General features: G+C 34.3%; 2 protein-coding genes, 1 long non-coding RNA gene and 1 pseudogene across 6 annotated transcripts; 2 read left to right on the top strand and 2 right to left on the bottom strand.

Annotated features, from left to right (window-relative positions):
* Positions 247 to 643, bottom strand: LOC110267605. The gene is made up of 3 exons (XR_002355415.1): positions 578 to 643; positions 399 to 494; positions 247 to 275 (listed from the first exon to the last, which is right to left on the bottom strand). It is a non-coding gene; the product is annotated as an uncharacterized LOC110267605 (long non-coding RNA).
* Positions 1,324 to 1,907, bottom strand: LOC110268353. The gene is made up of 2 exons (XM_021114449.1): positions 1,706 to 1,907; positions 1,324 to 1,592 (listed from the first exon to the last, which is right to left on the bottom strand). Exons 1-2 carry the CDS (start codon positions 1,905 to 1,907, stop codon positions 1,324 to 1,326), a joined length of 471 nt encoding a protein of 156 aa, XP_020970108.1.
* LOC107620143 (boron transporter 1) lies at positions 9,931 to 12,653 on the top strand. Of its 4 annotated transcripts, XM_021113408.1 has the most exons (8): positions 9,932 to 10,202; positions 10,878 to 10,987; positions 11,061 to 11,143; positions 11,242 to 11,434; positions 11,527 to 11,665; positions 11,782 to 11,950; positions 12,175 to 12,341; positions 12,446 to 12,653. In XM_021113408.1, exons 2-8 carry the CDS (start codon positions 10,884 to 10,886, stop codon positions 12,635 to 12,637), a joined length of 1,047 nt encoding a protein of 348 aa, XP_020969067.1. In that variant the 5' UTR covers positions 9,932 to 10,202; positions 10,878 to 10,883; the 3' UTR covers positions 12,638 to 12,653. The 4 variants fall into 4 exon arrangements, with proteins under 4 accessions (XP_020969069.1, XP_020969068.1, XP_020969067.1 ...); XM_021113410.1 differs by lacking the exon at positions 11,061 to 11,143 and having other exon boundaries at positions 9,931 to 10,202; XM_021113407.1 differs by having other exon boundaries at positions 9,932 to 10,987.
* Positions 18,633 to 21,263, top strand: LOC107621952 (annotated as a pseudogene).

Genomic DNA, 22,911 nt, shown 5'->3' with positions numbered 1-22,911 from the left:
CCCCCTCCTGGCTTGAATCAGTCAATCCAAGGCTGAATGATGGCACCCCTGGATCTGTTTTAGGAACATAGGATGTTGTCCGTGCCATCATCAACAGGGCAGCAGCGTCTTCTGCGTCTGGATGACTGCGTCATCATGTATAAGAATAAGAATAAGAATAAGAATATACGGATGATAAGCAAAGATTGATTTTAGTCTGATGAACTTACATTTTAGTTGGAGCTGAGGGAAGCGTGGGTATGGTCTCTTGAAGTTGTTTAGGGTTTTCAGGAGTGCTGCACAGTTACAAAAAATTAATCATGGCGTAAAAAAAACTAATCAGGAACAATATACACCCAAACTGTTAGCAAATATACACCCAAACTCTAAACAAATATACACTCAATACTATTTCTTACGTTTCTGTAGTCCCTTCAATCTGTAGCATAGGGGTTGGTTCAAAATCTGTCTCAGTGGTTGTTTGGGATGCCGGCACAAAAACCTGAATCGGGACTCTAAACAAGAAGAAAAATGAAAGGTTAACAACGCTTTTGAAAATAATAAGCTTATAAGGTTGAAATATTCTTGGAAAACTCACACTGCAAGCGCATCCGACAGTGTCTGTTCCCTCACAACCATCATATTCGAATCAGCCGGACTCAACCTAAAATACACCCAAAGAAATTCAAGAAATACACCCGAACAATTCAAAAAGAAGACATGCTTTGTTTTTTTGAGAACTTACATACTTGCAGATTTTGCTTTTTTTTCCTGCCTTTTTTTTCTTGAATAAAATAATAAAGGGCTTTTTTTTCTAAAAAAAATATATACAGAATTGAAGTAGAAGGGCTGGGTTGTTTTCTTGGTGAATCCTCTGAGTCTTTTTGAGTCTCAGACTCAGAGGTAGAAGTGTCATTGTCAGTAGTTGTTTCTGTCTCCGAAGACGATGTTGGACTCGCTTTCCTTTTTTTTGTTTTTTTTGATTTCTTGTTTTTTTTCTTTTTTTTTTCATTTTTTCTCTTGCTCTTGTCTCCGCCATCTTCACAATCCCCTGAAACATTAGATATTTTAGCTAGCAGCATTCAGGTAAATAAAATACAAGCAACATATTATGTTTACTTACCAAAATTTCCTCTCTTTCTGCAGTCATTCTTTCCACCAACTGCTCCTTAGTCCAGTTGGCAATCCAAGGCTTTGGTGGTTTTTCAGCCCTCTTCTTGCCTTTGTTTTCTGAAAGATGAAAGTATATTATCATCAGGGCAAAGAGGCAGCCATCAATTGCCTTCTTCTTCTTCTCCTGGTAGTCTGTGATGCCCTTGATCATAAAGGCCAAAACATGCCCCCCTAGTTTCTCTCCGATATGCCGTCCATCTTAAAAATTGGGACCAGGTGCACGGGTGATATTTTGTTTATCGTCGTTGGCAAAAGGAACGCCATCTGTATGTAGAGGATGAATATCCTCTTGAACATCAGGCGTTCCTCTTCGTTGCCAACGCCGATTTCCATCATTTCATCGGTAAGACTTTTGAGGGTCTTTCCCTGGAATCTTCTAAAAATTATTTTGTCATCATCAGAAAGTTTCTTATACTCAACTTTCTCAGGAAACAGATTTTCTACAAAAAGGAAAACAACAAAGTATCAAAGTCGGTTCAAATACACTCAAGCATCAACCTTAAATACACCCAAGCATCAACTTAATATACACCTATAATTTTGAGCTAGTTACCTGTTGCATTGATGCCAAGCGCATCACCTATTGTTTTTGGTGTTATTTGGAAAGAACCATATCCTGTCTTCAGTCTGTTCTCCCCAAATTTGAAGTTGTTTGCCAGTTCCCTTAAGAGTTGGTGATCCACCCTTAGTGGTGGGATGTGCATCATTCCACCGAATCCGAGATCCCTCACAATTGCCTTCTTCTCCTCAGTCATGTTTCTGAACTTATCACTCAAGAGATGTGTGGCATCCCATACGTAACCATTTGTGTTGAGCGCGTGAAGTGACGCTCCATGTAATCTGTGTTGATGCGCGTGACTTGTGTTTGGGCTGGGCCAACTTGTAAGCTTGTAAGCTTGTATGTGTAGCCCAGCCCATATAACTTATGCGAATATTAATTGATCCAAAAGGAAATTTATATTTGGCCAAGTTATGTATACATATTAATAATATTTGAATAATAAAAAATATTATTTAATTGTTACATAAAGAAACTAGTAACAATTTGGATTATTGTACCCACTAATTTTATAAAGATTTGGTTTTAAAATAAATTGATTGAACATTATGCTGCCAAAATAGCCTCTTTTGTGAAAATTGATTTATTTAAAACATTAGGAATATGGTGTTATGTAATTCATGCGAACATTGGTCGGCCCAAAGGAAGGTCTATATTTGGCCGAATTACGTACACATATTGAAAATAAATAGATGTTTGGGTAACAAATTAAAAATAAAGTAATGCTTATTATTTATGCGAACAATAATCGGCCCAAAGGAAGTTTATTGTTTGGCCAAATAATAAGCATTGCACACTTTTGTTTATTTTCTATTAATTATGCGATCAATAATCGGCCCAAAGAAAGGTTATTGTCTGGCCAATTAATAGAAAATATATGCGGTAATAAATAGGTTGCGAAGTTTAAATTTCCATGTGCGCATTAAGTCGGTCCAAAGAAAGACTTAATGTGTGACAGGAATTTTGACAATATTTGATTACTGCAATGAGAGTATCACTTACAGTTAATTTTTCTATCCAAAGATTGAAAATTAATGTTGTACTGGATATCTCAATATGGATTTTTTACCCATTAATTAATTAATATTTACATGTTCTTTTGTTCTAATACAGAAACTATGGCTTTAGCTACCAATGTTTCTGCGCAAATTAGCAGTATTCCTATGCTGAATGGTTCAAATTTTAAAGTTTGGAAAGATACCGTGGAGATTGTCCTCGGTTGTATGCATCTAGATATAGCTCTTCGAGAGGAGAAACCCACTTCCACTCCGGAAAACCTCAACGAGGTTAAAATAGAGAAGTGGGAGAGATCCAATCGAACGCGCATTATGATCATGAAACGCTCAATCCTGAGGCGTTTCGGGGCTCAATTACTGAGGATAAAGATGCCAAACAGTTCCTAAAGAATGTTGAAAAATTCTTTACTAAGAATGAAAAGGCGGAGGCAAGTAGTCTTTTGAGCAAACTTGTCTCCATGAGGTATGAATGTAAAGGGAACATAAGGGAGTACATTATGGAAATGTCACATCTTGCTTCAAAATTGAAAGCACTAAAGTTAGAGTTGTCTGAAGATTTACTCGTGCATTTCATTTTGATTTCCCTTCCTGCACACTTTGGGCAATTCAAAGTGAGTTATAACACTCTAAAGGACACTTGGTCCTTAAATGAGCTTATATCTCACTGTGTGCAAGAAGAAGAGAGGCTACAGCAAGATAAGACTGAAAGTGCTCACATGGCTTCATCTTCTCAGTATAAAAGAAAGCGTGATACTACTGCGGATGTGCCTTCTCAGCAGAAAAAAGCTAAGAAACAGGATCAAGTTTCAACCTGTTTCTTCTGTAAGAAGGTGGGACACATGAAGAAGGATTGTACCAAATATGCCACCTGGCGTGTAAAGAAGGGGTTGCATGTGGAACCGACCGCCAAGTGATGCTGAAAGATACATCTATGTGGCAGACGGCAATATAGTTGCAGTCGAAGCTATAGGAACCTTTAGATTATGTTCCACGAGTGAATTTTACTTGGATTTATTAGAGACATTTTATGTACCGTCATTTAGATGAAATTTAGTTTCTGTTTCTCGTTTGGACAAATTAGGTTATTTTTGTTCGTTCGGAGACAATAAAGTCAGTCTCTTCTATAATTCGAATAATATTTGCTCTGGTCATTTGGTGGATAATCTATATAGGCTTGAATTAAATTTCTATAATAATGAAATACTGCAAACAGGTACAAAACAAAAACTAAATGAGAATTCGGCATCATTATGGCACAAGCGCCTAGGTCACATCTCTAAACAGAGAATTCAGAGGCTCGTGTCGGATGGAATTCTTAGACCCCTAAATTTGGCGGACTTTGAAGTCTGCATTGAGTGCATAAAGGGGAAAAGGACAAACAAAAGGAAATTAGGTGCCGAGAGAGCTAAAGATGTCTTAGAACTGATACATACCGATATATGTGGCCCATTTCCTACTGTCTCTTGGAATGGACAATGGTACTTTATTACGTTCATAGATGATTACTCTCGTTATGTGTATCTATATTTAATTCATGAAAAGTCTCAAGCCTTGGATGTTTTCAAGTCTTTCAAAGCTGAAGTTGAACTTCAACTTGGAAAGAAAATTAAAGCTGTCAAATCTGATCGTAGCGGTAAATACTACGAAAGATATGATCGTTCAGGTGAGCAACGTCCCGGACCTTTTTCTCTTTTTCTAGAGGAGTGTGGTATTGTTCTGCAATACACCATGCCAGGCAAACCTAGCATGAATGGTGTTGTAGAGCGAAGGAACCAAACTCTTAAAGATATGGTGAGAAGTATGATTAGTCATTCTTCCTTGCCTAAATTACTCTAGGGAGAAGCCTTAAAGACCGTAGTGTACATCCTTAATAGGGTGCCAAGCAAAGCAGCTAACAAAACCCCATATGAAATTTGGACTGGGAAAAGGCTCAATATAAAGTATTTGCATATTTGGGGATGTCCAGCTAAGGCGCGACTTTATAGGCCGCATGAAAGAAAATTGGACCCAAGGACAATTAGTTGCTACTTCGTTGGTTACGCTGAGTGTTCACGGGAGTACAAGTTTTACAATCCTGCATCAAGGTCTATTTTGAGACAGGAAATGCGAGATTTCTTGAGGATGTTGAGTTTGGGGGGAAGGAAATATTAGGAATGTTGCTTTTGATGAGGATTCTATAAACTGACAATGATCAGGACCTTGTGCCTATTATTGTTCAAGATACAGTTATAGTACAAGAGCACAATGAGAATCCTGCTGTAAATCCAGCTACAGTACAAGAGAACAATGAGAATATTGTTATTGCTCAAGATACTGCTACAGTACAGGAAAATAATGAGAATCCTCCTCAACCCCAACCCATACAGCAAGCTCAACAACCTCAAGAAGTGTCATTAAGGAGATCCAATAGAGAAAGGAGAAAATCCATCTATGGTCTCAAACAAGCTTTCCGTCAATGGTATCACAAGTTCATCAAGTCATTACTTCACGGTTTTAAGGTGAATATGATAGACGAGTGTGTATACTGCAAGTTCAGTGGGAGTAAATACATCCTTTTGGTCTTACATGTTGATGACATTCTACTTGCCAGTAGCAATATAGGCTTGTTGCATGAAACTAATCTATCGAACAAATTCGAAATGAAAGATCTTGGTGATGTCTCTTTTGTTTTAGGAATCGAGATACTAAGAGATCGCTCTCAAGGTATTCTTGGATTATCATAAAAGAACTATATCGAAAAGATTTTAAGTAGATATGGCATGAAAAGTTATAGACCAATGGACACACCCGTAGCTAAAGGAGACAAGTTTAGTCTCAAGCAATGCCCCAAAATGATTTTGAGAAGACAGCAATGCATGATAAACCTTATGCATTAGCACTAGGGAATTTAATGTATGCTCAAGTCTGCACACATCTCGATATATCATTTATAGTGGGAGTGTTGGGTAGATACTTGAGCAATCCGGACATGGATCATTGGATAGTTGTTAAACGCGTAATGCGTTATTTAAAGAGAACAAAGGATTACATGCTTATTTATCGGAGATCAGAAAATTTGGAGATCATTAGGTACTCTGATTCCGATTTCATGGCATATGGTTGCGAAACTTTGTCACTGAGTTTCATATAGTAGAAGACATTGAAAGGCCGTTAAAGATATTCTGTGACAATAAGTCAGCAGTATTACACTCCAACAACAATAAGAGCTTGACAAAATCGAAGCATATAGACATCAAGTTCTTAGTTGTCAAGGAGAAAATTTAAGAAAAACAGATTTTCATAGAACATATAGGAACAGAGTATATGCTAGCAGACCCATTAACCAAGGGATTGATCCCTAAAGTCTTTCATGAGCACACTACTCGGATAGGTGTCAATATTTGTGATGCCTTGGTTTAGTGGGAGTTTATGTTATATGTCCTATGACAGATATTGAGTTATTTTTCTGCAGAATTAAGTTGATGGTTTATTTCATGTTATGTGAAATGTTCATTTTGCAATATTTGTATTGTGTTTGATCTCAATAAAGTTGGACCAGCTGAAAATAGACATACATGAGATCACTTGGCATGTAATTTTCATATTACTCATCCAAATTTGATCTATGTTGTTGAGTATATTAGGATGGTGATTGGCGTGGTTTAGTCACGGCATTTAATGTGATAAAAGCTGCGGTAGTTCCATATCTAATGTATGAGACGGACCAGATTGTTAAAGTAATGAGAGAAATAGCATTCAGATGCGCGCATAAAGTTTATAAAGATGTGATTATGTCAAGAAATAATACATGTATAGCCCAAGTGGGAGATTGTTAGGAAATTATTTGATTTCCTAACTTATTTGTGGGTAATACATATATTAATTATAATCACAAATTATGCTATTTCAAATTAAATGTCTTTTTTTTTATTTTTTACTGCACTACATTTATGTTTTGTATGAAAGCTTTTTTGTTATTTGATTTTATTCATATGAATTTTATTTATCTTTTATTGTTTATTTTGTTCATATGATGTATGTTGTTGGTTTTATAGAATTTTTATTCTTTCTTATTTGTATGAGTTTTTTTTGTTCTTTGTTGTATTTTATCTTTGTTTTGTATGAATTTTTTTATTTTTAATTTGGCTCTGTAAAATTTGTAATTATAATTCTTATATACTATGTTTATTATCAAAATTTTGTATAATATGAATTATGATCTTATCAAAAAGGACAAAATCTACAAAACAATATGATAAAACTCAATTAAAAAATAAGTGGAACAATATTAAGACAAAATGGTCAGTATAGTATAAATTTTTTGGCAAAAAATTGGATTTAAAATGAGATTATACTAAACACACTATTGATGCACCAAATGAATGGTGGAAGAGAAAACAATTGGTACATAGTAATTTATTATTAAGGAAAAAAAATTTAAGTTTATTTTTTATAACGAGTGTTGTGTTGATTAGCTGTACATATACAGAAAAATCTCTTATATAAAAAATTCAAAAATAAAAGACTTTCTTTTAAAGATGAGTTAACTATATTATTCAAAAATGTTATGGCCGATGACAAATTTGCTTGAGCTCCCTCATCTAGAATTTTACCTAGTGGCATAGAAGAATATGGTGATGGATATCGACCATACTTTGAGGAAGGTCATGTTAATATAGAAGAAGGTTCTGGAGATAGTGAAGAAGGTATAGATGCTAGTATAAGAATTAGTACTTAATTTCAACAAGTAAATCTTAGTTCTTTTAAAAAATAATAATAATCAAAAGAGTACGAAAAAAGAAAAGAGAGCTGTGGTTTGTGAAACAACAGAAAAGAAGAAGAAAAATTTTAAAACCCCTCCCTCAAAGCGATGCAATAAGTAGAATTGTTTCTGCATCTGAATCATACTCAACTATTATGTCCACATTTTTAGTACCTGGTGTATCTATTGGAGAAGTAATGGCTGAGATTCAGAAGATAGAAACTATCACTAGTGATCTCGATTTTTATAATCGTTGTTGTCAACTAATGATATTTAAGCTTGCTAGAAAAATGTTTGTATCCTTAAAATGATATTGTGTAAGGATTGTTGGATTGGCTCAAATATGCAGCTTATAATCTACTACCATTCATGCAAAATTAATTAAGTTATTATTGTACTTTATTTTAATTGGACCATGAATTTCTTGTTATGTTAGGATTAGCCAATAGAAAATTTTTGTGTTGCTTATGTGTTATTTTATAATAAATTGCTTGTGGTACTTAATTATTGTTCTTATTATATATAATTTATTTCTTATCTTGGTATTGTTATGTTCATAATAATTTATTTATATCTCTATCTAGGACTAAATTTTTGTTAATTAATTTGGAATGAACATGGAGTATTTGTTTGAAGATTATGAAAAAGAACAAAATGAAGAATCAAAATTACTTTTCATTATAGAAAAAGATACACATGAGATTAAAAATGTTATTGCGTTGATTGGTCAATATGCAGTCAATTATTTATGCAAAGAACCATGCAGGACTAGTGAACAAACGAATTATTTATGGGTACAAAAAATTCTATGTGACAATGGCATTCGTTGTTATGAAATATTTTGGATGGAAAAATATATTTTTTTTTTTAATTTTGTGCTGAATTAGTTGAACATGGATTAAAATACACAAGGCGGATGGGAGTTCAGAAAATGGTTGTAATGTTCTTAAATATGGTTGGTCATGGATTGGATAATAAGATGATACAAAGAAAGATTTTAATATTCTAAAGAGATAGTAAATAGACATTTTCATGAGATATTGGTTTCTTGCTTGAGATTGTTTATAAAATATATTAAGCTATTGGATCCTAAGTTTCAGAATATTCATAGCAAAATAAAAACGACCAACTGTATTGCCATTTTTTTAAAAATGCTATATGAGTAATTGATGGTACTCATATCTCATGTGCAATTAGCTCAAGTGATCGATCCAAATTTATTAGAAGAAAAGAATATCTAACACAAAATATAATAGTTATATGTGATTGGACATGTGCTTTATTTTTGCTTTACTTGGATGGAAAGACACTGTGCATGATGCTTGTATATTTGACAATGCTATTACAATTCCTACCATAAATTTTTCATATCCTCCTCCAGATTAATTTTTATCATATTCTTACAAATAAGCTATATTTACTTGGTTATCATATGATATGTAACTAATTTTATTGTTCATTACGTAAATATTATTTGGTAGATACCGGTTATCCAATACCAAAGGGATATATTGGTTCATCTAAAAGTGAGCACTATCATCTTGCATATTTTAGCCATTTTTCTGGATTTATAAATCATAAGAAGTGTTTAATTATTATCACTAAAGCTTAAGATGCACAATAGAAAGGACTTTTAGAGTGTAAAATAAAAGATTTGCTATCATGCGATACATACCTAAGTTCAAAATTGAAATTCAAGTGCACATAGTGTGTGTAACTATAGCTATTCATAATTTTATTAGAAGACACTTTGAAACAGATACTGAATTTAATCAATATGACACATGCAAATATTCTTGATGTGGAAGATAATAGTCATGTTGATGAAAATTCTGATAAACTTTAACTATTAGCTCTTTTGTAGAAATAGATCGTATTCGAGACTCAATTAAGGATCAAATTATTAATTACATGCAGTAGAAATAATGGTATTGTTATGTACTAATTTTGCATAAGATATTATTTTTTATGTATTTTATTAGTGTTTTATCTTTTAATTTAATATTTATTTACATTAACATATTAAACTATTAGTTTATTCATATATTTTTTATTTTTAGTATAAAATATATTTTACTAATTATTATATATTACTTTAATTTAGTAAGTAAATATTAATTTTATTATAAAATTAATTAGTAAGATCTATTCAAATATTTAAATTAAAATGATAAGATAATATATAAAAATTATTTAAGTTGATGTCTATCTTAGTAATTTTTTAACCAAAAATAATTTTGAGTAGTGTAATTCAAACAATATTTATTTTACTATAATTCATTTTGATATAAAGATTGCTAAACATAAATCACTTTAACACAAACTTATTTTTCATCAAAATAAAGTTTACAAAATCAATTTTATACAAACTCCCGTTTATACTGTCTAGAAAAATAGAAGAAATTAAAAACATGGTTTGCAGAAAGGTTCTTCATTTCTGTGTCACAATTCCATTTTCATGGTACAGTTCGTAGTCGTACTCCTAGCGCTGCTTCGGCTGCTTCCACTTCAATCTTCTTTCATTCATTCATTCACTCACTAGTCACACTATATATAACAACTCATCATTCGCTAACCCACATTCTCACCAAAAACACCATATCATTTCTCTGCTTTCTATTTATATTTATATTTATCCTCACGCTTTGCTCATTCATTGCCTCACCAACCATTACTTCATTTTCTTTGTTGTCTTAGCGTCATGTAACTTCCTCATCTTCTTCTTGTGACTCTGGTATGCTCCATTCTCCTTGCAAAACACACAAAGTTTTAAGTAATTTTGAATTTTTATTATTAAAGCACCCTTTTTCTATCCTCATTTTGTTCCAAAGTTACTCCAAAGTGTTAGTTCTGATCAACTGCGCCATCTTCCTCGTGTAAATGTGTAACCGCTCTGTTATCCTCAAATGCTTCTGAAATTATAACTAATGCATGTGGCAATGATGAGTTTCCGTTAGAAATTTATGTTCATTTAATTTGAGTTTAGTTTGGTGGGTGTGTCATGTAACTTGGATACAGGTTAGCGAAACTTTCCATCACCCTGGTAACTATTAGAAGAGTTGTGCAAAATCCGTGTCGTTTTGGTTCAATTACTAACTCATTTTGTTATTAAGATAATATGATCTATTCATTCTTCCTATTGTTCTATGAAATGTAAATTATCCAAGTTGGTTCATTTATTTATTTTCCTCAATCATGACAAATGGACATCCATTTCCCCTGCTTTCCTCTTTAGGAAGAGTATGGCATATAGGGTTCTGGTTTCTTAGCCTAAACTTTTGATTGAGTTTTTTTTTCCAAATGTACAACTTTGATCACAATTTTTGTTTCTCAAGTCCTTTGAAGTGATTCGTTATCTTAGAATCACATATTCTGTTTCATTTCATTGTACTATAACGGATAACTTAAGACCTTCATGGAAGAAACATTTGTTCCCTTTCGCGGGATCAAGAATGATCTCAAAGGAAGAATTCTCTGCTATAAGCAAGATTGGACCAGTGGATTCAAGGCAGGCATCAGGTATGTGATATTATGCAAATGGTGCAGATTCAAGCTTTGTCAAAGATTTAATTTTCATGTTTATGTTGTGTAGGATCCTTGCCCCAACTACATACATATTTTTTGCATCAGCTATTCCTGTTATCTCTTTTGGGGAGCAATTAGAGAGAAATACTGGTACAAAATTATTTTTCAGGTTCAGTCTCCGTTTTAATATTTTCATGATCCTTTTGTTTGGTTCGTATAAGTAATGCTTTATTGGTTATATGTTGTAGATGGAACTCTAACTGCAGTGCAGACCCTAACATCGACTGCGCTATGTGGCATTGTCCATGCAATCCTTGGAGGGCAACCTCTCCTCATACTAGGTGTAGCTGAGCCAACTGTTCTGATGTATACATTCCTATACGATTTTGCAAAGGATAGAAAAGATTTGGGGCAAAGGCTGTTCCTCGCTTGGGCTGGATGGTATTCTTTGATATCCTTTTAGTGATTACTTAGTATAGAGGGAATTTAATGCTGCCTTGAGAACTATTCTTTACTATCTTAATGATGTTTAGGGTATGTGTTTGGACTGCCTTATTGCTGTTTTTGTTGGCCATCCTTGGTGCATGCTCTATTATTAACAGATTCACACGCCTTGCTGGTGAACTATTCGGTCTGTTGATCGCAATGCTCTTCATGCAGCAGGCCATAAGGGTAAGTACCAGAGTAATATACAACTTGGTTAGTTAGTAGATAGGAATCCTACATAATCAAGCAAAATGATGCTCCAGTTGAATAAAAGGATTAAATAATATCTTTCCATCTTCAAGGGGCTAGTGGAGGAGTTTGGTGTACCACACCAAAGAGAAGGTATCAATCAGATTGCACACCAATCCTCTTGGCTGTTTGGGAATGGAATGTTCGCCTTGGTTTTGTCATTTGGCCTTCTGTTTACTGCATTAAGAAGTCGTAAAGCTAGATCGTGGCGTTATGGCACAGGTATTGAGCAAACTTCTGAATTCTGATGTAGGATTCAATGGGAAATTTAAAGCATTGCTAGTTAGATTGCAAGTTTGGTTAAGCTTAGACAAACTACTTTCATGTCCTTCTCTGTCTGTTAGTCTTCTAGTCAGCTCCAGTTTTGAATTCTTTCAAAATTGCTTTCCTTAATGCAATATGATGATTGGATTCTGTGGTAGTGGCTGATTAACATTATCTTATAGGTTGCTTGAGGGGATTTATAGCTGATTATGGAGTTCCTCTTATGGTTCTTATGTGGACTGCTGTGTCTTACATACCAGCCAATAATGTTCCAAGGGGAATCCCAAGGCGGCTTTTCAGTCCAAATCCATGGTCTCCTGGTGCATACTCAAATTGGACTGTAATCAAGGTATCTCTAATTACTTTGATGCATATATTTTTCTTATAGTTGACAACGGATAATATCATTTCAGAAAGAAAGAGTCTAATTCTAGCTTATGCTGGGTTTTACAGGATATGTTGAATGTGCCTCTTATTTATATAATTGGAGCATTTATACCAGCAACTATGATTGCTGTGCTTTACTACTTTGATCACAGTGTTGCATCCCAACTTGCTCAGCAGAAGGAATTTAATTTAAGAAGACCCTCTTCTTATCATTATGATCTTCTTCTCTTAGGCTTATTAGTAAGTAATTTATTTTGAATACTTGGAAACAATTTCCATACTGGAGAATAACAACATGTGACTTGTTAAACAATATTTATTTTATTATAATCCATTTTAATATAAAGATTGCCAAACATAAATCACGTCAACACAAACTTACTTTTCATCAAAATCAAATTTGTAAAATCAATTTTATGTAAACTCCCGTTTATAAAAGGAGAGTCTACAGTATTTGAATTCTCACTAGTATGGCTGAAACAGAAGAACATAATGACTGTAATGAGAATAATAGTAAGGAGGAGGTGGTGCTATTGGAGAAAGGGAATATCTCAAAGGGGGTTAACGCTTGTGCTAATGGTCTCATTGGCAAACTCTTTGCTAACAAACCTTTCTCTATAGGAACTATGGAGAATGCTCTACGGGCCATATAGAGTAAACTTGAAGTTTTTCATGTGAGTGATAAGGGTAGCAATAGATTCCAGTTCCTTTACTCTAAAGACCTAGATGTCATAAGGATTGAATGTAGATCTCCATGGTTGTTCAAAAATTATGTCCTCCATGTCAAGAGGTGGACTGAAGATTGTAGCCTTTATAAGAATCAAATTGTTAATTTCCCACTTTGGGTAGATCTTTGGCCTTATCGTGTTACTATTCAGAGAATGTCTATTCCTATTCCTCCTCTTACTTAAGGGGTATAAGAAAGTTTAGTCAAGGCGACCAACTAGGGTAAAGTGTTCATCCATATTTTCAACAGCACCGAGATATTGGCCTATGACCATGTTTACTTCATCTTCAAAAACAAGCATCCTGGCTCTCAAAGCCTTAGGCAACTCTGGATCCTTTCCTACCTCCTTACAAGAAAGAAACCAATGTATTCACTTAAGGTTGATCCCTCACATACGTTGACCCATAAATATGGCTTAGTGTAAAATTTCTTATTAGTCCTATCAAATAGATAAAACCTACATAACATAATAGCATGTCATCACGAGAACTACAAGCTAAAACCACTACTATCTTATTTCAGGAGGGACTAGGTTGTTAAGAATCGAGAAGAAGATCGGTTCTATTAAGGACATGTCATATTGATGAACATCCCAAATTAATTAGAAAACTATCAAACCCTATCATTACTAAAGATAAAGTCTAGATTTTCAAGTTAATCTGAAGAGATCGCTTCAATTAGAGATGAAATTGCCCGATCTTGCTTTTCTTTAATCCTAGGGGGCAATTTGTTGATCAAGATATTCTTTCGAAAGAATAAGCTAACTCGAAATGTTGGAGAGATATTAAGAAGGGAGCAGAAATCGAAGACACATGTACCAGTGTTAAATGGAAGTTGTCTGACGTGTACTTGATTTTGATACCTTGGTGAATCGGGAAGATAATTCGAATAGAGGATCGAATGGCGCTTTCGAAATGGGAAATCGAGCGGTTATACAAAGAAGGAAGTTGAAAGCTTTTCTCTGAGTTGGGAATTTATTGGTAACGTTCATTAGCAAAAGAGAAAACGGTTACCAAAGAATGCACATACAAGGCAGCACCATGCAATTAATGGTCGGTTATAGAAAGTAGATAATAAATACTAGCAAGTTCTAAGAAATAGGGGTTGGAACTTTTCTTCAAAAATACACTCAAGCACACTCACATCCCCAACGAATTTCTGAGTCTGCATTCGAGTTCGATTTCTGTAGGGTTCCTTCCATTGTCTTTAATTTCCATTTACACTTTCTGTAAAACTTTACTTTTCCTGTCCAATTTATCTTTCAAGCAATGTTTAATTTCTTTGTCCAATTTACATTTTAGTGTCTTTAATTTCTATGTCAAAAGTCCTTTGATTCAGTCGAAGGCATTTTACTGCTTTGTTTAAATTCAATCCAAACTATTTCGATTTCAGTCAATTTACTTTTCGAATCTTTTCTTTTACGCTTCTTTTATCCTTTTTGGCATTTTTTCGAACTTATTTTCTATTTTAATACTCGTCTAATTCGAGAACCTTTGATGCACTTATAGAACTGGTACCTGCAAAAAAAGAAGTAAATTTCGCTCCCAGACCATTATAATCGAACCACTATCGATTTGCTAAAAATTGACAAAACAGATATAATCAAATTTTAATGCACCATGATGACTAAGATTAATTTAGATTTATTACTAAACACGATCATTTTTGTTATAAAGTTATGTCATCTATTCTTACAAATGCAATTAATAACTTATCAACGTCTCATAAAGCTAAGTCTTTGCTAATCAAATCGGCCGCAACATTGAGGTTTATGTTGAGGACATAGTCACCAAAACAATGATGGGGGAGTAGTCATGTTATTGACCTTTTAATTAAAAATATTTGCATAGTTAAGAGAGTATCATATTCGACAAAGAAGTATGCATAAGGGACTAGGGAGAAAAGTTCCTAAGTTTTATGTTGACCAACCGAGGCATTAAAGCAAATCCTAACATGTGGCATGCTATATATGCTAAACATAAAAAGTCCTCCGCCCTTGAAGGATGTCTGACAATAGTTAACTGGACAACTAGCATCTTTGTCCCACTTTTACATCGGCTCACGCATTGCCTAGATAAGTTTTCTAGACTTCAAATAAGCAAAAAGAATTCTGTTGGAATCCGGATTGCAAGCATGCTTTTGCTGAGTTAATAGACATATTATCTACACCTACTATATATCCTCCTGCATCGTCTAGTGGTTGGGAGGCTTCTATATCTATATTTATCTGTCAATAATTATGTTGCTAGTTTCGTTTTAGTTAGAGAGGTAAATCGCATTCAACACCAGTATATTTCTTTAGCATGTCGAGCTTCGATATCTAAAACTGGAGAAGTTGGCACTTGCTTTAGTTTCAACATCCACTACAAGAAAAATACCCATTCAGCCACACTTTTTTTAGGCTATATTTGAAAAGCGTAGCTTATTCCTAAAAACTATTAACTAATGAATCATCATCATTCATATTTGTTTCTTCTTTTATTAGGAGAAAGTGACAAATATATGAGTTGTTGGATAATAATGCAGGTCATCAAAGGCACCTGATGTATCAAAGCTAGTTTTCGGAAGCAAATTGCCTATTCTAAGTGATGAAAAACTATCATTGAAGATATTGGTAAGTAGTGTCAATTAACCTATTTGGTCTTACGTGACTTGATTCACGAGATAATATTTAAATTGGATTATCAAAAATCACACATAAGTCGATATGGTTCATTAAACTGATTAAAAATTCAATACTTTCAATTTAGTTCTTGAAAGATATCACTATGAGTCAAGTTGGTAGGTTAATTTTACTACTATGTCACTAATGATCGCTGACACGTGCACTCTTTTCTTTAAAGGCATGTTAAGCATATCATCTAATTCACTTGTGGCAATGACTTCTCAGCTTTTCGAGGCAAAAAACGAGAGCGGGCCTTTACGAATAGAGGACGCCGGAATCAGTTGCGCTCAATGGGAGAAGCTAAGAATTTGCTTCAATATGTGTTCAATTCAGTCGCAGATGTTAGGTGCTCTATTTGACATCAATTTATTTTTTTCTCTTCTATCAGAAGATTAATAACTTTTATTAGAAGATACTTATGTAGGATACAGTATTTTGGTTTTTATAGTTTATTAGTAGTAAATTCTAAGTGGTCTAATGTATATTTTGATATGGGTATGCTTAATTTAGTGTGAGATGTATGAATACTCATTTATGATCATCCCAATATTTTTAGTTCATTATAAATATATTTTGTTAAAGGATAATTTTTATTATTTAAAGAATATTGTATGGTATTATTATGTATTTATTTTTATTTTATAATTTTTGACTAATTTAAAAAAAAAAACGAGGGACCTAAGGCTATACTTATAAAAGTAGCCATGGTATACAATGTGGCTACGCTTTACAGGTGATGCAATAGCGTTGAAAAGCGTAGCCTATTCTGGTAAAAATGGAAACTGAAAAGCGTAGCCTTTGCTCCTGGACAGCATCACTTGAAAAGCGCACCATATTCTCAAACGCCAAAAACGTAGCCCTTGGTGCAGAAAAGCGTAGCCTTTGAGAATAGGCAACGGCCGAATAGGAATCACCCCAAAAAGCGTAGCCGTAGTCCAAAAAGCGTAGCCGTAGTCTAAGGCATCATTTTTTTTCACTTTTGGCTACACTTTTCAAGTGTACCTGAATGGGTGTTTTTCTTGTAGTGATCTAAAAATGTTAGAAATTTTTTTCTTAAGTCTTCTTAAGAATAAATATCATTATAGGATTAAGTTACAGAAAATATTTTGTAAAATACAAAGACCCATAATGTTTACACAGTAATAGTGTTGAGAAGTCTGTAAACTTAATAACTTAGCTCAAAATGCTATCTTGGTTTTGAGTTATTTCAAAAGATGTTATCAATTCAACATATATTATCCTCAAATTTACAAGAATGCAATCTAAACTATAGATGTACAAGAAAGCCCTAGATAAAAAACTATAAGTATAGACTTATGCAGTGAAGAGACAAATGAAAAGATATATAAGTAGATGCATATTTTCTGTTCATTATGGATTTGTTTGGAATAAGTACTGTTTTGATTCATATGGTTTAGTGTGAAAATTAAAATTATTTCTAATTTTTTTTTAAAATCATCCTTAATATTAAAATTATTTTTAAAATTATCTCTTAAACAAAATCATCCTTAATGTTACAGCTTGTTAGAGAAAACATAGAGCAATATAATTTCTTTGTTGCTCTTCTTTAAATTTTTTCTTTTCTACAGCAGAAAATGTTGCTTGATTTTCTAGCATGATAAACTCTTCGTGAACAACATTCCACAAGTCTTGTAATTGTAGAAAGGTTTTTATTTGAGAATGCCAATTTTCATAATTATCTTCTGACAATATGGACATGGGAATATTGATGGTTGAGATAGTCATGTTATGGAAAAAATTTTATTTTTTGAGTGGGTTATAATGTGGTAGATATGTATAGTTGATAAGTTAGAAAGAAAGATTTTACGCCCAATAGATGATCGAATGTAGCTCTGATGCTACTGTTAGTTTTATGAAATAGTTTGATATTAGTTTAGTGTATTATGGACTTGAATATTGTAGTAAGGATAGTTTTGGTGAATAAGTAGTTTAAATAAATGGTTTGAGAAATTTAATAGTTATATTTTTTTATTGAGTTAAAAAGAGAGTACAAATGCTAGTGGAATTTGATATGTTTATTAGTTAATTACAATAAATTCTATGATGGCCTATTTATAAGCTCTATAAGTTGATTCTAGATAATTTCAAATTTTAAATATTTCTAGTACTTGATTTATTTAGTTAACTTCTAAACTTCTCTATCATAATATTTAGATATTTATTTTTATAGAACTAGATCATGAAAATTCTAAAAAGTTCTACAAATATATAGCATCGTTAATATCAACACTAATGCGATATTATTTAAACCTAGGATTGGCCTCTGTTTGACTCACTTAATCCTTCCAAAATCTAAGTTATGCCATTTTGAATCATTTAAATCCAAATAATGCATTAGTTAAAATAATATGATGAAAACACAAGTAGTGGCTAGTAGTTGATAGGATTTTATTTAGTGCAGGTCAGCGCCAATACTCAAATTCAAATAGCAACAAGATTTCCCTTCTGTAAGGTCCATGAAGTAATAAAGGAAAGAGTTAGAGATGACCCCTACAATTACTTTAATTTTCAAAAAAATATGTAAAGTTTTTTTAAGAATTTTTTTATTTCACAAGTATCCTATGTTGAATCAGAATTTGAGAAAAAAAATTGTAGTTCAAAGATATAAAATATACCGTCTAACCTAATAATTATATTAGTAATTATTTTTATGATTTGAATTTGTAATCTTGAAGTCATATAGAGATATTCTAAAACACTTTTCAGACATATAAATATATAATTTTATTCCTCAATATTTAACTATATGATATCAGCATTTAAAAGAAAAGAAAAGTTGATGATAGAGTTCACTATTCCTGAAAATTGAGTCTCGTTCAATTTGGTCAAGCTACAACTAATCTACTACTTAATTTAATATTAATTTCAAAACAACTTCATTACACCGATCCCATGTCTCACAAGTCAACTACTTTCGGCCCATGCACTCTTATGTCTTTATTTCCATACTATATAACTCCAAGCTAAGGAATCGAATTTTATTTCAATCATCCAGTCCAACATAATCCATTCTTCAATAACATAGAAAACATCTATATAGAATTATAGATCAGAGCCTCTTCATCCAAGGCAATATGTCCATGGGAGCATTATCTACACTATTATCCCTTGTAATGATGCTTATTTCTTTAACAATCATGGCAAGAATGCCAAATGCCAAATGCCACGGCTGCAGTTAACCCTGTTCAAGCCACAGGAAAAGAACCAATCCTCGAGTTGTTCATGCATGACATTCTTGGTGGAAGCAACCCAACAGCTAGACCAGTTACTGGGTTACTTGGGAACATTTACAGTGGCCAAGTTCCTTTTGCAACCCCAATAGGATTCAAAACCCCATAAGGTGGGACTCCCATTCCCAACGCCAACGGTGCTCTTCCCACTGTTAATGGCGTTTTTGGTACTCCCTCGGCACCGGCTTGGCTGGCACCACCTTTGCGGCAAATGGTAATGTTAGAGAGATAATAACTAAGTTAATTTATTTAACTTAATATCTATAATTTCATGCTTATAATATAAACGCAGCAAGTTTTGATCCGGAAATGAATATGCGCAATACGCTATATGTAAAGTATTAGGTGAAAAAAATTTACTCCGGTACGTAGATGAATTAATACACTAGTTACGTAGCTATGCTTATTACATCTAAAATTACATAATTATTCTAATGGAACAGTATTTATTAAATGCTAAATAAGATAATTTTAGATTGTTTAAATTTATTTGAGTCTTCCAAACGTTATCGGACAGTTACAGTTAGGACCTGATGGGTTGGGACTTGGTTTCGGCACAATAACTGTGATCGATGACGTTTTGACGGTGCAACCAGAGTTGGGATCGCAGATAGTTGGGAAGGCTCAGGGGGTTTATGTTGCAAGTTCAGCAGATGGGAGCCGGCAAATGATGGCATTCACAGCACTGTTTGAAGGAGGGGAGTACGGTGACAGCTTAAACTTGTACGGACTGTTCAAGATTGGGAGCGCCATGTCGAAGTTATCGGTGATCAGTGGGACTGGGAAGTTCAAGAATGCTAAGGGCTTTGCGGAGGTTAGGAGTCTCATACCACCAGGGCAGATTGCCACTAATGGTGCTGAGACATTGCTGAGGATCACTGTCCATTTGAAATACTAACAAAACTCATGTGGAATAAAGGGCAAAGTTGGCATTTTGTTATTTATTGATGATGATAGTAAGATTTAGTCATGTGTTTTTGTCAAATTCGAATGCAGATTGTATTATTTGAGTTGTTTCTTCTGAGATTGAATTAACGATCAATAAACATACATTCTTGGCTTTTAACCTTTTTGCTATCTTTAATTAAAACTTGTATGTAGGCCTTTCTCTAAGAATAAGATGTCACTCAATAATATATTAACAAGCAAAAACGAAGAGTAAATATATGCATCTATTTATAATAGATAAAACTTGACATAGTCATTATTCTAAAATGAGGTTTGGACATGTTCCAAGCCTATAATATAAGGAAAAGTATAGAGGAACAATATATATAGTGAACAATGTAAACAACTATCTAAAAAAAATAAAATTGACTTAAAATTTAAATTTTTAATTAATTAAATAATTATTATCAAATTTTAAAATTTAAAATATTAGAATTAGCAATTAAACACATTCACACTACATACGGTTATTCCAAATTCTACCATAATCGTAATTTCAACGTCCGCGCCAATCCCTCTCAGGTCCACAACCATATTCCACCGTCGTTGTCGGAGATAGTCGTTTAGATGTAGAAGAACACTGCCGCCCCCACCCCCGCCGCCGCACCAGCTTCTCTTCCATCTCCTCTTAGTACTGCCGTTTTGCATTCCACCAGCTTCTTTACCAGCATCGATCTCTCCATCAACGGTTATCATTGTCGTCGTCGAGCTCTTGACGCCGTCACTGCGTCGACCACCAGCCCCGCTTGGCGTCGTCATTCAGGTTGCCGCTGCCGGCTGCTGCCGCACGAGTGATGCCGTCGTGCGCATTTCCCATGTGCCACTGCGACTATCTCACGTTCCATGGGTGCCGTTGCTGTTGCTTCGCTATTCGTGGGCGGCGCTGCTGCTGTCTTGTCGCCATCCTCCCTCTGCCGCCGTGGTTCTCCTGCTCCTCTTCTTTCTCTTCTTCCTCTTCTTCTCCTTTTTCGGATGTGATTCACATTAAGAACAAATATCCTATTTGTATGAAAAATAAACATCTTGTTTGCAGGAGAAATAAATATCTGGATTGGATTTAAATAGATACAATGATATTTGCTGGATATTTATTTTACTAGGTATGTGGATGGTTATTTTTATTCTAAACTAACGTTCTTGATGGAGAAGAAGCTCGACGTCACTGAGGCTGGCTAGGGAGGGAGGGATCGACAGCGTAATGAGAGTTTGGGAAGGGATATGTGGCGGTAAAAGGGTTAGAAGGTGAATGATTAAAATATAAAAGGTGAAAGTAGAATTTTTAGAAGGGTAATTTGTGATGGACCTTTTTTTTTTTTTTGCAGATGGGAGCCGGCAAATGATGGCATTCACAGCACTGTTTGAAGGAGGGGAGTATGGTGACAGCTTAAACTTGTACGGACTATTCAAGATTGGGAGCGCCATGTCGAAGTTATCAGTGATCGGTGGGACTGGGAAGTTCAAGAATGCTAAGGGCTTTGCGTAGGTTAGGAGTCTCATACCACCAGGGCAGATTGCCACTAATGGTGCTGAGACATTGCTGAGGATCACTGTCCATTTGAAATACTAACAAAACTCATGTGGAATAAAGGGCAAAGTTGGCATTTTGTTATTTATTGATGATGATAGTAAGATTTAGTCATGTGTTTTTGTCAAATTCGAATGCAGATTGTATTATTTGAGTTGTTTCTTCTGAGATTGAATTAACGATCAATAAACATACATTCTTGGCTTTTAACCTTTTTGCTATCTTTAATTAAAACTTGTATGTAGGCCTTTCTCTAAGAATAAGATGTCACTCAATAATATATTAACAAGCAAAAACGAAGAGTAAATATATGCATCTATTTATAATAGATAAAACTTGACATAGTCATTATTCTAAAATGAGGTTTGGACATGTTCCAAGCCTATAATATAAGGAAAAGTATAGAGGAACAATATATATAGTGAACAATGTAAACAACTATCTAAAAAAAATAAAATTGACTTAAAATTTAAATTTTTAATTAATTAAATAATTATTATCAAATTTTAAAATTTAAAATATTAGAATTAGCAATTAAACACATTCACACTACATACGGTTATTCCAAATTCTACCATAATCGTAATTTCAACGTCCGCGCCAATCCCTCTCAGGTCCACAACCATATTCCACCGTCGTTGTCGGAGATAGTCGTTTAGATGTAGAAGAACACTGCCGCCCCCACCCCCGCCGCCGCACCAGCTTCTCTTCCATCTCCTCTTAGTACTGCCGTTTTGCATTCCACCAGCTTCTTTACCAGCATCGATCTCTCCATCAACGGTTATCATTGTCGTCGTCGAGCTCTTGACGCCGTCACTGCGTCGACCACCAGCCCCGCTTGGCGTCGTCATTCAGGTTGCCGCTGCCGGCTGCTGCCGCACGAGTGATGCCGTCGTGCGCATTTCCCATGTGCCACTGCGACTATCTCACGTTCCATGGGTGCCGTTGCTGTTGCTTCGCTATTCGTGGGCGGCGCTGCTGCTGTCTTGTCGCCATCCTCCCTCTGCCGCCGTGGTTCTCCTGCTCCTCTTCTTTCTCTTCTTCCTCTTCTTCTCCTTTTTCGGATGTGATTCACATTAAGAACAAATATCCTATTTGTATGAAAAATAAACATCTTGTTTGCAGGAGAAATAAATATCTGGATTGGATTTAAATAGATACAATGATATTTGCTGGATATTTATTTTACTAGGTATGTGGATGGTTATTTTTATTCTAAACTAACGTTCTTGATGGAGAAGAAGCTCGACGTCACTGAGGCTGGCTAGGGAGGGAGGGATCGACAGCGTAATGAGAGTTTGGGAAGGGATATGTGGCGGTAAAAGGGTTAGAAGGTGAATGATTAAAATATAAAAGGTGAAAGTAGAATTTTTAGAAGGGTAATTTGTGATGGACCTTTTTTTTTTTTTTTGCCTT

This window comes from Arachis ipaensis, chromosome B10 (genome assembly GCF_000816755.2).
Source record: "Arachis ipaensis cultivar K30076 chromosome B10, Araip1.1, whole genome shotgun sequence".
Taxonomy (NCBI): domain Eukaryota; kingdom Viridiplantae; phylum Streptophyta; class Magnoliopsida; order Fabales; family Fabaceae; genus Arachis; species Arachis ipaensis.
The sequence above is the reverse complement of the archived record's forward strand: the minus strand, read 5'-3'. Positions and strand labels throughout refer to the sequence as shown.

Coding starts and splice junctions, on each gene's coding strand:
- LOC110268353 (XM_021114449.1), bottom strand. CDS start 1,907: ATGACTGAGGAGAAGAAGGCAATTGTGAGGGATCTCGGATTCGGTGGA. Junction 1,593..1,705: donor GCTTGGCATCAATGCAACAG/GTAACTAGCTCA, acceptor TCCTTTTTGTAG/AAAATCTGTTTCCTGAGAAA.
- LOC107620143 (XM_021113408.1), top strand. CDS start 10,884: ATGGAAGAAACATTTGTTCCCTTTCGCGGGATCAAGAATGATCTCAAA. Junction 11,666..11,781: donor TCATGCAGCAGGCCATAAGG/GTAAGTACCAGA, acceptor TCCATCTTCAAG/GGGCTAGTGGAGGAGTTTGG. Junction 11,951..12,174: donor ATCGTGGCGTTATGGCACAG/GTATTGAGCAAA, acceptor ATTATCTTATAG/GTTGCTTGAGGGGATTTATA.